Source organism: Phocoena phocoena, chromosome 9 (genome assembly GCF_963924675.1).
Source record: "Phocoena phocoena chromosome 9, mPhoPho1.1, whole genome shotgun sequence".
NCBI lineage: Eukaryota > Metazoa > Chordata > Mammalia > Artiodactyla > Phocoenidae > Phocoena > Phocoena phocoena.
The window spans coordinates 12,982,678-12,999,973 of record NC_089227.1 but is presented as its reverse complement, the minus strand read 5'-3'; the positions used below and the strand labels follow the sequence as shown (position 1 = coordinate 12,999,973).

At 36.4% G+C, this 17,296-nt stretch overlaps 1 protein-coding gene across 1 annotated transcript in view; it reads left to right on the top strand.

The window, feature by feature from the left end:
- The window catches only part of SUGCT (succinyl-CoA:glutarate-CoA transferase), a 684,446-nt gene that overhangs the window by 52,765 nt on the left and 614,385 nt on the right, over positions 1 to 17,296 (top strand). Inside the window, exon 7 of the mRNA XM_065883542.1 lies at positions 14,389 to 14,480. Coding sequence (XP_065739614.1) covers positions 14,389 to 14,480 — 92 coding nt within the window. The remainder of the gene's footprint in view (positions 1 to 14,388; positions 14,481 to 17,296) is intronic.

The window sequence follows — 17,296 nt, the reverse complement described above, 5'->3', positions numbered from 1 at the left end:
CTGTGATTGCGCCCCTCCTACCGTCTCATTGTGGCTTCTCCTTTGTCTTTGGATGTGGGGTATCTTTTTTGGTGAGTTCCAGTGTCTTCCTGTCGATGATTGTCCAGCAGCTAGTTGTGATTTTGGTGTTCTCACGAGAGGGAGTGAGAGCACGTCCTTCTACTCTGCCATCTTGGTTCTCCATAGTCATTTTTAAATGAAAATTGTTTATTAAACATTTATATTTTCAAAAGAAATAGTTGTATAAAATGTATAACCTCAAGCCAAGAGAAGGAGCCTTCAGTGGAACCTCTGGGAGGATTTGGTTTTTGTTCCCCAGAGCTTGGTAGATAGTAGATTGATATGTGATTCATGCCTGAGATATTTAGAGAGCCAGAGGATGTCTGGAGGGCTGTGGTTTGGGAAGCCACTGCTGTTCTGCGGATCAGGGTGAGAAAGAGAAAAACATTGTGTGGTTAAGACCCTGTCTAAGAGGGCAGGAGGAAGCTTGTGGTGCTGATGACAACTGGGAGTGAGGAAGGACTCAAAAGTGATCAGCCGGAAAAAAGATAGATTCACCCTGGAGGTGAGAGATGCCCACTGATGGGGTGGGGGAGGTCTTTGAAGAACCCAGTAAAGTGCCCCATGTGACAAGTAGGCTTTAAACTCCTGTCAAGCCCAGAGAGCAACCAAACTAACTCACCACGATAGTACCAATTAAGTAAGACCTTTCTTGCTGACCGTGCCTCTTCTTTTCCTCACATCCCTCCAGTTCTGGCCAACCATGCAGGCATTAGAAACTGAGCAAATGGGGAGCTACAGAGAGCTGTATTCTGTCACTATTGGGCACTAATGTTTTTTCCCAAGTGCTACTGATTTTCTTGAAAATACTATTTCCACATAGTTGATATTCAGTAGATATTTATCAAATCAATGTTAGTGGAACATAATGTTGTAACTAATTTATTAAAAATGAAATGACTCTCCAGGTTCCTATTTGGGATTTGAGCACTGTGGTAAGTGCTCTTTTCCTTCCTCACGTTTTGCTTTAAGGCACTAGAGTTGGTGAGCAGCTTTAATTAGCTTGCCCTGATCTCTTTATAACCTTAGTCTTGTGTCTTCTTAAGTGATTTTCTAACTGCAGCCAGGAACAGCGTGAGGGAGAATAGTGTAATCTAGTGTTCTGAGGTTATCCCACCTTTTCTTCAAATATCTTACATATAGACCCAACACAGATAAAGGTGGAACTGTTCAGATTCAGACAGGGCAAAGAGAGGTGGGGGCATTGTCCCCTGTAGATAGGTTGAAATATTGGCTCTATCACTTATAACTTAGGTGACTTTGGATAAGTTATTTAACCTTCCCAAGTACAATGGTCTCATCAAATTCTAGGGTTTATTGTAAGGATTAAATGAGATAATGTATGTGACATGATTGGCATTTAGGAAGTATTCAAGAAATGTTAGCTATTCTGCCTTTGCTGCTGCTGCCTCCCCCTCATCCTCTTCCTCTTCTTCCTCAAACATGGGGGCAAGTTGATGGTTTTCAGGTTCCTGTTCTAACTAATTACTTGTATAGTCTGTTATTCCATGGATGTAGATATACAAATAGTTTTGCTTTATCCTTTCTGCTTGTATCTGTGTATCTAGCCATGTATCTATCTACCTACCTACCTATCATCTGTATCATCTATCTAATCTACTTACATTTTTTATGTACCGTATGAGACACAGACATGTGATGCCTTTTTACCCCTTCATTTTTCAGTTTGTATTTTATAAAAAAATGGAATTCTATTATGTAGCCAGAGTACAATTACCAAAATCAGTAAATGAATACTGAAACAATATTAGTATATAATTTACAGACCTTATTGATAATTTGTCAGTTGTTTCAATTAAGTCCTTTATAGCAAAGGAAAACCCAAACTCTGCATTGTATTCGATTGTCATGTCACGTTAGCCTCCTTTAATCTGGGTTTTTCTTTGTGGTTCTTGGGTCTTTCTGTGTAGTTCATGGTTTGACATTTTTTGTTTTTGTTTTTGTTTTGTGGTACGCGGGCCTCTCACCGCTGCGGCCTCTCCCGCTGCGGAGCACAGGCTCGGGATGCGCAGGCTCAGCGGCCATGGCTCACGGGCCCAGCCGCTCCGCAGCATGTGGGATCCTCCCAGACCGGGGCACGAACCCGCGTCCCCTGCATCTGCAGGCGGACCCTCAACCACTGCGCCACCAGGGAAGCCCGGTTTGACATTTTTTGAAGTGTGCAGGTCAATTATTTTAGTAGAATGCTCCTCAATTTGGATTTTTCTGATGTTTCCTTATGAGTAGATTCAGGTTAAGTACTTTTGATAGTCATGCCAGAGAAGTAATGCTGAGTTCTTCTCAGTGCATTGTATCGGGTAATGCAAGCTGTCTATTGCTAGCAATGTAACTTTGATGATTGGGTTAAAGATGGTATCTGCTAGGTTTCTCTAGTGTAAAGTTATTGTTTTACCTGTTATAGTTAAAAGAATATAGTGTTGGCAGGGGGGTTATACTTTAAGACTATGTAAATATTCTCTTACTTGCTCAAACTGTCTCCACTGTTTTTATCATACATTGATGATTCTTGCCTGAGTTTACTATTATTATGATGATGTTAAATAGTGATTTTCTAATTCCACCATTTCTTTTACATTTAGGAACTTCCTTTTTTACTACAAGGGAGAGCTCTCTCTTTATTTATTTATTTATTTATGTCAGTTTGGGCTCTTTTATTCATATGTTATTCAATCAGTTACAATCCTTTACTATCATGATTTATTTTTGATGCTCAAATTGTCCAGATTTGGCCAGTGGGAACACCTTCAAACTATCCCCTGTATATTTTTGATATGTCCTTATCATCCTTTGAGCACTTTCTTAATTTTTGGCACAAGATACTCCACATTTATTTAGGTCCTCTCCCACACCCCTTCCCCCAAGCCTGGAATTAACCATTTCTCCAAGGAGCCCTGGTTCCATTGAGGGGCGAATCGTATTTAAGAACCAAGATCTGAGCACTAGATATGCTCATAACTGCAAACTTTTAAAACCCATTAGTTTATTCTGCAAGTGATTATTTTACCCAGCACCATTACATGTTATACTGTTTTTCCTGGCTTCATGTTATTTATTTCTCTGTTTCTGGCTTTGGTGTAACTATGTGTATTTGCTTACTCAGGAAGCACTGCTTACTCAGAAGTCTGCATTTTTGGAAAGACTTTGTTCCCAACTTTGGGCAGTTCAAAGATTACTGGATTTTGTTTGATATCATTCTTACTTGGGTCACTTTTATTCTTTTTTTTTCATTGATCTCTATTAAATAAAGATGTAGACTGTGCTTAATTGAGTACTTTTCTCTTGGCAGTGGAACAAGGCTAAAGGTGATTCTTGTTAATTTGTTACTCAGTTGAGTTATCCATTTATCTGGATTTGATTTGAGATGATGTTTAGTCTCTGTAAAGAGGTCAGTAGTGAACATTTCTGTGTTCTTTGCCTAAAATGTCCCTTCATAGGCTGACGTAGTGCTGCTATTTGGAGTGTGGGAATCAGCTATAGGGAATTGGTTTTATGTGAGAGTCTGGCTGGGTTTTTATTTTCTTTTCTGCTCATATTTTATCTACTCATGTTTTATATTTATGTAATTTAAAATTTGATTTTTCTCCTGAAAATGAAAAATATATAAAATGGTAATTCTCTTTATTCTTTAATAATTTTATGGGGCATCTGTCGGAATGTGAGCTGCATTCATCTTGTACAAAATATTGACTCTTGGAATGTAGATGTAACTCCTAGTAGTTTCTTTCGAATAGATTCCATGAAAATATATTTGAATTCTTAATTTAAGGGCATATTCTGCAATTTATTTTCATTATATCATTGTGATTTAAAATAGTTTTTTCCCTTCCTATTTGAATAAGTCTTCTGAGATTTAGGATAATCTGTGTGTGTGTGTGTGTGTGTGTGTGTGTGTATGTGTGTATGTGTACTTACATGATTGGGCATGTAGTTAAAGTCACTTTTAGTGGGATGCTTTGGCATGATCACCAAAGCTTTTGCAACTGTAGACTGTTCGGATGATGAGAGTTTTGAAGACTTTTTATTTCTTTTCCATAAAAAACACACTGTATATTAAAAGCAAGATAGTATCTTGACACCCAGTTACCCCTTACTCTAGTCTGCCCTGTAAAAAAACATTTATTTTGATAGTTTATGTGAAGAATCTCATAGGCATGCGTGAAACAGTACAAAATACAAAAATATGCACCAGTCAGTTGATGAGTATTTATTAAGTTTCCACTGTCTGCTTAGTGTTATACTAACTAGTTGGGGGAAATGAAACGTATGCATAAGAAGCAATTGTCAAACAAAATATATTTTTAAATATTAATATCATCAAATTGGATATCATAAAAAAGTGGTAATTCTGTATTACCAGCTATCATCAGTATAAGCATTTTTTCTTAGTATGCTTCTTTTTGCTGCATTGTAGTCATACTGCTTAATTTACAGATTTATTTGCCTTTTCTGACTAGGAACATATACTTAGTAGTATTTCAGATGTTTTAGGTGCTGTACGATTATTCAACCAATTTTGCTGCCTCTCTGTGATAGAGATTGGGGGATCTAATTTCATAGGTTATTGAGGTAGCAAACCATATTAGTCACATTTTTGGTCTTTGAACAATGTATGAACTATTAATACTCATGGAAATATTTTCCAAAAATGGTTACATTGTAATGAGTGTCAAAACGTCAATAATTAGTTACAGAATCACAGCAAGTAGCTTTGTGACCTTGGGTAAGGCACTTAATCTCTCAGAACCTCATTCTTCTCAATAGTAATTCAAATAGGATAATAAAATTTACCTCATGTAATTCTTGTGAGACTTAAATCAGATAACACATACAAAGCACCAGCACAGTTCCTAGAACATAGCAAGTGCTCTGTACATGTTAACTATTATCATTATTATTACCGCCATCACCCTAAATTGCCACTCTTGCTTTATGGAGTCCTTGGTTAAGTGTTAGTTTTGATTGGTTAGCATGTTTGCAGCGAGGTCTCTTGCCCTATTGAGGTTTACAGGAATCTCAGTGAATCCTGCTGAGGTTAGTTTTGTAATCTTGCATGTAGAAATGTACGTATCTTACAGTTAAAAATGCTGTATCTGAGACCTGAGGGAAAAAGAAAAAATAATCCACCAGAACAGGGTGTGACTGTGAGAATCTAAATCATTATGCATGTGACAGAAGGACAAACCCTATTAAACGCAAGGTATGATTGTGGGAAATCTTTCAGATCAACAGGAAGGTTTTTCACAATGCCAATTGAAAAAGTTGAGTGAAAAGCCGTAAGAATGTGAAACTTTGGCCCATTTACTAAATGTCTCTAATTGTCACAGTGGAGGAAAAAGGTATGATAAGGCAGATATCTACAAAACAAAGCACGCAAATTAGAAAAACCAAAAACATTTATTGAGACTGGGTCTTGAATTTGTTTCTGAATTAATCCTATAAAGTATAAAGTATAAAGTGGCTAAGAGTCTTCAGACATCCTGTTCAGATGAAGGAGAACCACGTTGGGAAACTGAAAACTTCAGTGTTAGTTCTAGTTTTGCTATTGACTGGCTTTATGACTTTAGACAAGTCACTTAACCTCTGTGGGCCTCAGTTTTCTCATCTGTAAAGCAAGAATTTTTGCCCCCGGTCCGTTCAGCTCTAATATTCCTTGGGGTACTTTTAGACATACAAAATGAAATTTGCATGCCATTCTTAAATTTATTTACTTTTTTGGCATTTTGTGGTGGAAAATTTTAAGGTTACATAAAAGTAGAATGAATAGTATAATGGCTCTTGAGGTGCACATTATCCAGCTTAATAATTATCAACTCATGGCCAATCTTATTTTGCCTACAACCCCACCTATTCTCCCTCCCCTGATTACTTAAAAGCAAATCTCAGACTTAATATCATTTCATTTCTAAATATTTCAGAATATGTTTAAAAGAAAAGGACTCTTTTTAAAGCATAAACACCCAGTGTCATCACATGTAAATTAAAAAAACCCTGTAATTCCTTAATATCATCAGATATGCCGTTGATGTTCAGATTTTCCCAATTCTCTGTCTCTTTCGTTTTATAGTTTGTTAATTTGAATTGGGATCCAAATGAAGTCTAATTATTGCGGTTGATTGATATGTCTCTTAAATCTCCTTTAATTTATAGTTGCTTCTCAATCTCTTTTTTCTTAAAATTTATTTGTTTTTAAACCCACTTTGTCCTGTTGGGTAGGTTGAATTTTGCTGATTACATTCCCATGTTGTTTAATTTTTGTCCTTGTTATTATTTACAAATTGACATATCTATAGGTTTGCTCAGATTTTGGTTTGAGGTTTTTTTTTTTTTGGTCAATAATATGTCATAGAAGGTGGTGTGTAGTTCCCCTGGAGCACATGGGCTGGCTGTTGCTCTTGTTTGTGATATTAGCAGCCATTGATGGTGATTGCCTAGATCTGTTAATCCATTAGGAGTTACAAAATGATGACACCCTGATTCTGCCGTTCCTTCTTCATATATTGATTGGAACACTTCCAGAAAAATAATGTTCCCTTCATCAACTGTCTGATTACCCTGAGTATAGATCATTAAGGAAAGGCAGGATAGATGCAAATTCTTTCTATTCACCAATTGTCATAATAATGAATTTATTCCCTAGTATCTTCCTAATGATTAAAAAAATATCATTAGGAACTCACAGAATTTAACATATTTGTTGTGTTTCAGTCCACTGCAGCTGTTATCCTTACTGATACTCAAAATGGTCCCATCTTTGGCCAGTGGAGGCCTTTTTAAGTTGGCTTCTGCATACTCTTGACATGACTAATAGTCTGATAGCTTCTTTGGTTTCTGGTATAACAATATATTCCAGGTGCATTTTGTACATTTTCTGCCCTATCCTGTAATCAACCATTTCCCCAAGGAATCTTAATTTCTTTTAGTGGAAAATGGCATTTAGAGACCACCGTCTGGATACTGGTGACGCTCACTGCTGCTGGGTTAGTCTTTGCTTCTAGGCCTTTTCAGTGGACAGATAAGCAAATAAATATTTTTTAAAAATAAAATGCATTGAGTTCGTAATCTTTTAATTCAGAAACAATCTATACACTAGAAAATGATCAGGGAAGGAAGTCCAGATATTTGTATATATTTTGAAGGATTATATTATTTACTGTAAAATATTTTATTGCTTCTATTCTCCTTTCAGATAAACAATCTATTTTTGGAGTTTCTATAGCTGCTGGAATGATACTAACTTTAAACATACTCCTGTTTTGGTTAAGGAGAAAAGGAAAACAAAAGGTTAGACATGATTAAGAAGAAAAATGAGTGAAACCAGGAGTGGGCAGGGCAGAGCATCTGGTATTCAGGGCAAATATTAAAAGACAAGAAATCTTTTCCATTTAGTTTCCTTCCCTTGCATTTTTTACTTAATGTCTGGAAGTTCAAGTTTTGCTTTATAGTCAGTGTTCGTAAGAGCCACAAGATGGCGAGATTGCTCCTTAAAATGAATGTGGGTGAGTAAGGGGGTGGGGTAGTGGAGAGAGATAGAGGAGAGAGGAGAGAGAGAGAAAGATGTTCCTCTCTGATTTTCCATAACCTCCTTGGTTTTCCTTACCTCCCTTACTTGAATATAAAATAGAACTAACATGCTTAAATTTTTCCTCTGTAATTTGGATTTTGATCATGGTCTTTTTTGGAATTGTAAAACTAAAAATAAAAAGAACTATCTGTATCCCGTGCTTACCATTTTTTCAGCTCTTTGTTAAATTATTAATAAATGATTCAGTCTTCACATTGCCACCAGAGTAATCTTTGCAAAATACCATTTTGGTAATGTCAGTTTCCTGTTTTAAATTTTTAAATTTATTGTTATAAATCTTTGTTGATTATGGTATTGGTTGTCAGTATTTAAGTAGTTAAGTCAAGTGTAAGGTGAAAGGTGGAATAATTTTTGACTCATATTACCAAAAATATGTTATTATTGTCAAGTTTCTTTTCTAAAATGAACGTGTGCTAGTTTCCAAGTACAAAAACTTTCAATTTTAATGGGCTGTTAAACAACATAAATGCAATGCTTAGAATATTTATTCTCCTCATCATTTAAACATACCTCAAGGCAATTTTTGTTATTCTCAATATTTTGTGGAAAGGGCAAGCTACTATGTTATTAGTATATTAATCAGTGCATATTTATTAACTAAGTATATTTAGCTCTCAGTGTAATGTACTTTGCTTATGCTGTGTTATCAAATTGAATCCTCATAATATATCTATGAGATAAATGTGAATACTCTGCACATTGAGGCTCAGGGAGATTAAATGAATTGTTGAAGATTTAGTAGTTAGCAGAGCTATAATTTCAATTCAGATTTTTTTCAATCCTAAAACTCATCCTCTTATTCATTATGCCATACTGCCTCTGTGAGAGTAACTATTTATATTTCTCTTTAATAGAAATACTTGGAAGCTGTAATTTAAAGTAATTAGGATATTTGTGCCTCCCCCTTGTTGTAAGCTGAACAAGAGAATTTGTATCACAAGGCAAGTATTATGGTGCCTTTTTATTTAGCAAACTGTTCGTTTTTTTGAGCATGTTTTCCTGCAGGCCTTTGTTTAGAAGACTTCATTTAGAGTTGTGCTGATGGGTGAGGGGCTTCTCTTTGTCTCATTTGAGGCATTTGGGCTCCTGGCCAGAAGCCTGAGCTCCTGATATTCTCTACCTAGAATGGACTGAAGCTAATTCATTCTCTTGACTTCCTGTTGAGATAGCAGGTGGTTCACTAGCACTTAGTGTTCCTGCCTTACGGCGGAGCTTCTCTCTGCTCCTGGAGGCCTGTTTTATGCTGGGGACACTGGTGGTTTAAAAGCCATTGTGTTCAAGACTGGAAGTCTGGTCTAGGATGCCCTTTACAGCTATAAACTAGCTGCTCTGGAATAGAAATTCTTTAAATATTTCATAGAATTCACTAGTGAAGCCTCTGGTCTTAGACATTTGTTTGTTGGGTGGTTTTGGATTACTGACTTAATCTCCTTACCAGTAATTGGTCTGTTCAGATTTTCTGTTTCTTCATGATTCAGTCTTGGAGTTTCTAGAAATCTATCCATTTCTCCTAGGTTGTCCAATTTGTTGGTGTATAATTGTTCATAGTAGTCTGTTTTGACTCTTTGTATTTATGGTGTCAGTTGTAACATCTCTTTCATTTCTGATTTTATTTACTTGAGTTCTTGCTCTCGTTTTTTGGTGAGTCTAACTAAAGGTTTGCCAATTTTGTTTACCTTTTCAAAGAACTAGCTCTTAGTTTCATTGATCTTTTCTATTGTATTTTTAGTCTCTCTTTTATTTATTTCTTTTCTGTTCTTTGATATTTTCTTCCTTCTACTAACTTTGGGCTTCATTTGTTCTTGTTTTTCTGGTTACTTTAGGTACAAAGTTAGGTTGTTTATTGGAGATCTTTCTTGTTTCTTGATGTAGGAGTTCATCATATGAACTTTGCCCTTAGAACTGCTTTTGCTGCATCCCATAATTTAGGTACGTTGTATTTCCATTTTCATTTGACTGAAAGAATTTTTTGATTTATGTTTTGATTCCTTCTTTGACACATTGGTTGTTCAGTAACATGTTGTTTAATCTCTCTATATTTGTGAATTTTCTACTTTTCTTCTTGTAATTGATTTCTAGTTTCATACCATTGTGGTCAGAAAATATGCTTGACATGACTTTGGTGTTATTAAGTTTATTAAGACTTGTTTTGTGGCATATGATTTATTCTGAGGAAGTTCCATGTGTGCTTGAGAAGAAATGTGTATTTTGCTGCTGATGGATGAATGTTCTGTAAATGTTTGTTAAATCCATCTGGTTTAACATGTAGTTTAAGTCCAATATTTCCTTATTATTTTCTGTTTAGATGATCTAGCCATTGTTGAAAGTGGGTTATTGAAGTACCCTACTGTTATTGTATTGCTGTCTATTTCTCACTTCAGGTCTGTTAATATTTGCTTTATATATCTAGGTGCTTCTCTGTTGGGTGCATAAATATTTACAAATGTTATATCCTCTTGTTAGACTGACCCTTTTATCATTATATCAATATAAAGACCTTTGTCTCTTATTTTAGTCTCTGTCCTAAAGTCTACCTTATCTGATATAAGTAGATACCTCTGCTTTCTTTTGGTTTCCATTTTCATGGAGTATCTTTTTCCATGCCTTCACTTTCAGTCTGTGTCCTTAAAGCTGAAGTGAATCTCTTGTAGGCAGCATATATTTGGGTCTTGTTCATTTTATCCATTTAGCCATTTTGTGTCTTTTGATTGGAAAATTTAGTCCATGTACATTTAAAGTAATTATTGATAGTTATGGATTTACTATTGCCATTTTGTTAATTGTTTTCTGGTTGTTTTGTCATTTCTTTGTTCCTTTCTTTCCCTGTTGTTTTTCTTTCTTTGTGATTTTCTGTAGTGGAATGCTGAGATTTCTTTCACTTTCTCTTTTGTGTATCTACTATAGGTTTTGCACTGTGTTACCATGAGGCTACATAAAATATCTTATAGCTAAAATAGTCTGTTTTAAGCTGACCTAACAACCTAACTTCAAATGTATAAGAAGATTCTACATTTTTACACTATTCTCCAACATTTGATGTTTTTGATGTCACAATTTAAATCTTTTTAATATTGTGTATTCATTAACAAATTATTGTAGTTATAGGTGGTGTTAATATTTTTAATTTTAATCTTTATACCAGAGTTATAAGCGATTTACCCACCACCATTACAATATTCGAGTATTCTGAATTTAACCATATATTTATCTGTAGCAGCGAGTTTTATACTTTCATGTTTTAATGTTACTAATTAGCATCCTTTTGTTTCAGCTTGAAGAAATCCCTTTAACATGTCTTGTAAGATTAGTGGTGATAAATTCCTTCAGCTTTTGTTTGTCTGGAACCTCTTTATTTCTCTTTCAATTCTGAAGGACTGTTTTGTTGGGTAGAGTATTCTTGTTTGGCAGTCTTTTTTATTTCCTTTCAGCACTTTGAATGTCTCATCCCACTGCCTTCTGACCTGCAGGGTTGTTGTAGAATCCACTGATAATCTTATGAGGTTTCCCTTGTATGTAACAAGTTGCTTTTCTGTTGCTGCTTTTAAGGTTTTTGTCTTTGACAATTTAATTATAATGTCTGGGTGTGAATTTCTTTAGATTCATCATATTTGGTACTTCTTGGGCTGCCTAGATTTGGATGTCTGTTTTTTTCCCCCAGGTTAGGGAAGTTTTCAGCCATTATTTCTTTGAATAAGGTCCCCCCTGTCTTCTAGGATCCTTATAATGTGTATATTGGCCCATTTTTTAGTGCGCTATAAGTCTCTTAAGCTATCGTCACTCCTTTTTTATTTTTTCTTCACTGAGTGGACGTATTCCACTGCTCTGTCTTCTAATTCACTGACTCTTTCTTCCACTTGATCTAGTCTGCTGTTGAACCTTTCTATTGAATTTTTCAGTTCAGTTATTTTATTTTTTATCTCTGTACTTTCTGTTTGGTACTTTGTAATATCATCAGTCTCTGTTGAAATTCTCACTTTGTTCATGCATTGCTTTCCTGACCTCTGTGAGCATCTTTCTGAGCATTATTTTGAACTCTGTCAGGTAAATCACTTTTCTCTGTTTCATTAAGGTTGGTTTCTGGAGATTTATATTGTTCTCTTGTTTGGAACATATTCCCTTGTTTCTTCATTTTCCTTGAATGCTTGTGTTGGTTTTTATGCATTAACTAAACAGCACCTCTTTCAGTCTTGAGAGAATGTTCTTGTGTAGGAGATAAATCCTGTTAATCAGCACAACCTGAACTCCTGGATGCCTCTCAAACCTTTGTGACTGTCCAAGCCACTGTCCTTCTTCATGCCTTTTAGTAGTTGAGGGTATGAGAAGACCCATCTAAGTTCCAAAGGGGATGATTGTAGTCAGCACTTAGATACAGGCTGATTAGAAGCCAGACCCTCAGGCAACAGCTGGGAAAGTATGCCATCAGGCACTTTCTGGGGAGAAACTGGGAGGTAGGCTTTTTGTATTCTCCCTTGCACTGAGCCCTGAGCCCATTACAAACTGCTTATTTGTTTGCTATAGTCCAGTGGGACTTGTTAACTGCAAGCACTGTTGACAGTCAGAGCCAGGTGATCTGGGGGCCCATCTCCCAGGCGGTAGCTGCAAAAGGTGGGGCACAAGACCTTGTGTAGAAGGTCCTTCTAGAGAGATGATGGTGACCTGGTTTTATTGTTGGAGTGAGCTGGATGGAGAAGGTGGGGTAAGCACCCACTGATTCTTTCAGGTTCCAGGTAGGATCAGTTAGATGTTGTCAATTAGTGTCTAGACCCTTAGGCAACAGCTTGTAAAGTATGAAGTCAAACCCTTTCCAGGGAAAGACTGGGAGATGGATGTTTTCCCTGCTTCTTCAGTCCTGAGACCTGGGGGGATAGTTGTGTTCAGTGCTTATGATGCTATCAGTAACTTCTTTGTTTGCTGTAGTCCTGTAGGACTCATGAATGCTGGCTATCAGAGATAGGAGTTTTAGGGGACTGTTTCTCAGGTGGGAGCCTTAAAGGTTGGGACACTAGATGTCCGTACTGCCTGTTCCTCAGGGAGAAGCTGGGAGTTTGGGTTTTCCTCCTAATTGTATGGTTCTGTGCCTGGAGTGAGGTTTATGATGAGAGTGTCTCAGCCTTTCCTACCAGTTTCGATATGGGTATTGTCTCTGTTGCCCAATGTATAGGAGTCATTCATCTGGATTTATCTAGTTTCTCAGTTCCCAGATTTCTCTCAGAGAGAAGTGCTTTGTGTGTAGCTGTACAAGCACTGTGTCCATGGGAGGAGGAAATTGGCCTCCTATATCATCATTTTGTTCAAAAAGAAAACAAAACAGAATAAAAGCCTCTTTAGTTTCTTTATTAATTAATTTGTTTTTTAAAGATAATTGTTTTTATATAACCAGTATTCATTCATTTATTCATTTGGTAACCGTTACTGAATTCTATTCTAGATGCTGGCAATACAGCAGTAAATTAAATAGAAAAAAACTCTCTAGAGCATACCTTTGAGTAGGGAGGATACAGAAAATAAATAAACTATATTATATACCTTGTGGTGATAAGAGGTGTGAAGTCAAATATAATGAGGTAAGGGGGCTTAAGAGTGAAAAGTGAGAGTGATCTTCCATAAAAGTTCTTCAGGGAAGACCTCTCTAATAAGGAGACATTTCAGTGCAGAGTTGGAGGATGTGAGGTATGTACATATATGGAGTGAAATAGAGAGAGAGTGTTCCAGGTTGCTGGAGAAGCAAGCAAAATATATGGGATTTGGAGACAGAGTTATATAGCTCCTCATATAACCTTTATTATCCAACAGTAAGCACCAGGACTGAGGAGAGCAGGATAAAATATTTTTATGTTCTTTTCTTTTCTTTTCTTTTAAAAATATTTATTTATTTATTTGGCTGCGCTGGGACTTTGTTGCGGCATGCGGGATCTAGTTCCTTGACCAGGGATTGAACCTGGGCCCCCTGCATTGGGGATATGGAGTCTTAACCACTGGACCACCAGGGAAGTCCCTTTATGTTCTTTTAATTTTTGCTGATGGCAACAAAAAGTGACACCTTCACCTTCTCTTTGTAATCCTAAAAAGCACTGGCAGGAGATGTATTCTATTTATGTTCAAATTTTAAATTATCATTTATATTTTGTTTGCATACTTGAAAAAATATGTAAATAGAACCTAGGGAGACATTGTTTTGTTTTACTTTGTATATTGTTTTGTATACAGCAGGAGTAGCAAGTACCTATTGGAGTCTGGAAGGTCAGTTAATGATTGAATCAGACTGAAGCATAAAGGATTAAGGAGGGGTGTAGAGTGTGGCAAATTGGAGAATTTATGCCCTGTGTAAAGGGAAGAACTATTACTCAACTCTAATTGATTATTGCCATGTGAGGATGTGAGCCGAGTTTTGAATGTATTTTCTGGTTTTTCAAGAAAAGCCAGAAATTTGTATATTATGTGCTATCTCCTGATCTTTAAATGTTGGAAACTAAGTAAAAACATTTCAAAACACTCTTCAGGCCAGACAAAACATTTGTACAATGGGGATCTGGCCCACGAGTCACCAGTTTGCAACCTTCTGCGGTATAACACCATAATTAAATTTTACAGCCTCCTTCAAGGGGTAGTATAGACCTAATAGTAACAAAATGCTGTAGGATTTCTGGATACAGATGGTTTTAACACACTATTGTACTGTTGCTCTCCCTGGGTGGTGCTGAATATGTCTATTCTTGTTGTCTTAGGGTATGGTCAGACAGGTCCACTGTCTCAACGAGCTGGGTACGATGCTGTTGCCTCTGCTGTTTCTGGTCTGATGCACATCACAGGGCCTGAGGTAGGTATCCTTCTTTAGAATATTCATATTTTTCCCCCTATTTATTCCAAAGAGATTTTCATCTTTACTAACCCCATAGGCTTAAACATGAGTTAATTTTAGGAAAAAACCACGGAAAGTGAATGATGTTAAAAATGGAAATGTTTATTATGAATGTACTTGAGGCTTAATGTCATTATGGCCCCATGGAAAAGAACAACCTTTTTAGCAAGAAGCAATAGATCAAGTGGAGAACACATTTTCCATATGTATTATATCATTCAAGCTTAGTAAAGTCACCTTTGTGTGACTTAGGAATATTCCGCGTGTGAAGTAGAATGGTTGACTAGACTAGTCCGCAGATGTCCATTTCTACCAGAGTACTTTCATTTGATGTATATACATAGTGGAGGGTTTCTTTTTCCCTCTGGAGTATTATAAGTGGTTGTTTATTTTTAAATTTGTTACTTAATTCTCGGACATAGTTGTGTCTGATTGTTAATGCATTAGATTCTGACAGTGAAAGAATTATTTGATTTTATAACCACATTCCTTCTCCATTGGTGATAAGAAGTTCCCAAAAAGTATATAGACGACCAAAATGTGGATGGTTAGATCAAAGACTCTTAGAAAATGGACTCTTGGGGAAAACTAAACATGCCGTTAAATAAAGTAAAAAAAAAGTGAAAGCTTAGTAAATAAAAATACTAAAAAAATCCACTTCCAAAACAAATTAGACTGATAGCCTTAAAAAACTTTTTCCAGTAGGTATTCCTTCCCTGAACCACTTTCTTCAGTTAATTCTTCAGGAAATATTGCTGCAGTGTTGGGATAAAATGAGGCAGAATGACCTCAAGTAAAAAGATTTTACTTCTTTTTATTATTTTAGAGTAGGGATTTCAGTGACTTAAAATATATGGTCTTTTGTACTTTCTTTGTTTCATTTTCACAAGTCTTAGAAAGAATGTGTGGCTTTTCCTTACAATATTCAAGGGCACCAATTTTCTTTCTGTCCATTGAGAGAATGAAGCATGGATATATATCTCTTTGCTCTTTCCCATAGAGATACTTATATGGTCAAGACATTATTTTTGTGAGTGGGTGGTTTTATTTAATAGCATTGTACTCAATTGTGAATATGTGCAAAGATATGGGACTTTTAAATTTGTATATTCAAATATTAAAATGAATTAACTCAAAAACACCTGAGGTAGATGAGGTGAAAGCTTACTCCTTTAGTACACTGCGCTATATTCTGACAGGGATAACCACACAGCGTGTGCTCAACCATATTATTTATCAGTCAGTAACTCACCTCTTGTATTATCCTCAGGAGATTTTTGTTCTGGTTAACAAATAACAACAACACTAATTGCATGCTTACTATATGCCAAGCATTATTTTAGGTACTTCACGTGTATTACATTAAATAAACTCGGCTTCTTTCACACGGACACATCTCTCACTTCTCAATTCATCCACCCAATGAATGGTTATTGTACATATACAGAGGGAATCCTCTGTATGCTGGCTACTATGGCAGTTACTGGGAATTAAACAGGCAACAGGTAGGCACGGTCCTTAAATGGAGAAGACAAACATTAACAGAAAAGAAATATTAAACAAGTAAAAAGAGCTCTAAAGAAGAGTACAGGATGCTACTGACGTATATAACAGTGTGCCTCAGGCCATTTTAATACTTCCAGAGATTCTGCAGAATGTGGTTTGACAGCAAAGGATAAAAGCAGCCTGAAGAGAATCAGCCCATGCTGGGAATCCCCCTTTAAGGAGTTGTTTCCCCCTGATACCAGCAGTATATGACAGTTCACCAAGCCTCTCAGCAGAAGTTCCACAGGAGGGATCACTTCTGAGAGCCCTGGCTGATATTTTTAACCAGCTAATGCAGATGCACTGTTGCCAGTTATATCATGTTGCGTATGAAGTTTTATCTACCGGCCCAGCTGTGTATTTGTGCTGTAGCATAACTCCATGTTGTCAGATGACTGATTGGAACCCAGGCTTCCTCACCCTATTCAGTGCAGCCTAATGTTGTCAGGATGGTTGGTCAGGAAAGGCTTCTCTGAGGGCCAGATATTTAAGGTGGGATGCAATTAAGCACTAACCTGGTGACTCTAGGGCAGCACCATGCATGACATCTAAATGCTGGAGAGTCTGGTGGGTTTGAGGAGCTAGTCTCATTGGATTATTATGAGCTAGCAAAGAAGGGGAAGAGTGAGGTTGGAGATGCAGGGAACTTATTGTTTATGGACCTACTATATTAGTTAAGAGTTTGAAGAGATGGAAAGATACATTATCATATATACATATTTTTAGTGATGATCTAATATATTTCTGCCTGGAAAATGAGTGATGTTTCCAAAGTATAGACTATTATTATGATGAGAAAACTCAAAATGCATGGTTTTTCTATAGTGGACTCATAATATTATTTTTATCCCAAAGGGGCATCAGCTAAATGTGTAATATAGGATAAAATCTATGAAAGTAGTCTTTATGATGAGATTTAAGCAAACTAGTTACAGTTACCTCCAACTAAATCTAAAATCTAGCCTTTTAGGTAATGCTGTGGTATTGTTGGATAAAATTCAGATTTGATAACGGAGAAAAGAGAACTGACGTTGAGTACGTACACTGTGCTAGACCCATGCTTGATATTTTCCATATGCTTTTATGTTTTCATTCTTACATTGATCCTTCCAGGTGTAGGTATTGATAAATTCTGTAACTGAAGCTTAAGGGCTTAGGTAACTTGTACAGGGTGCCCAGGTATGTAAAATGCTAAAGCCATACATTGAACCCAGTCTGCTTTACATCTT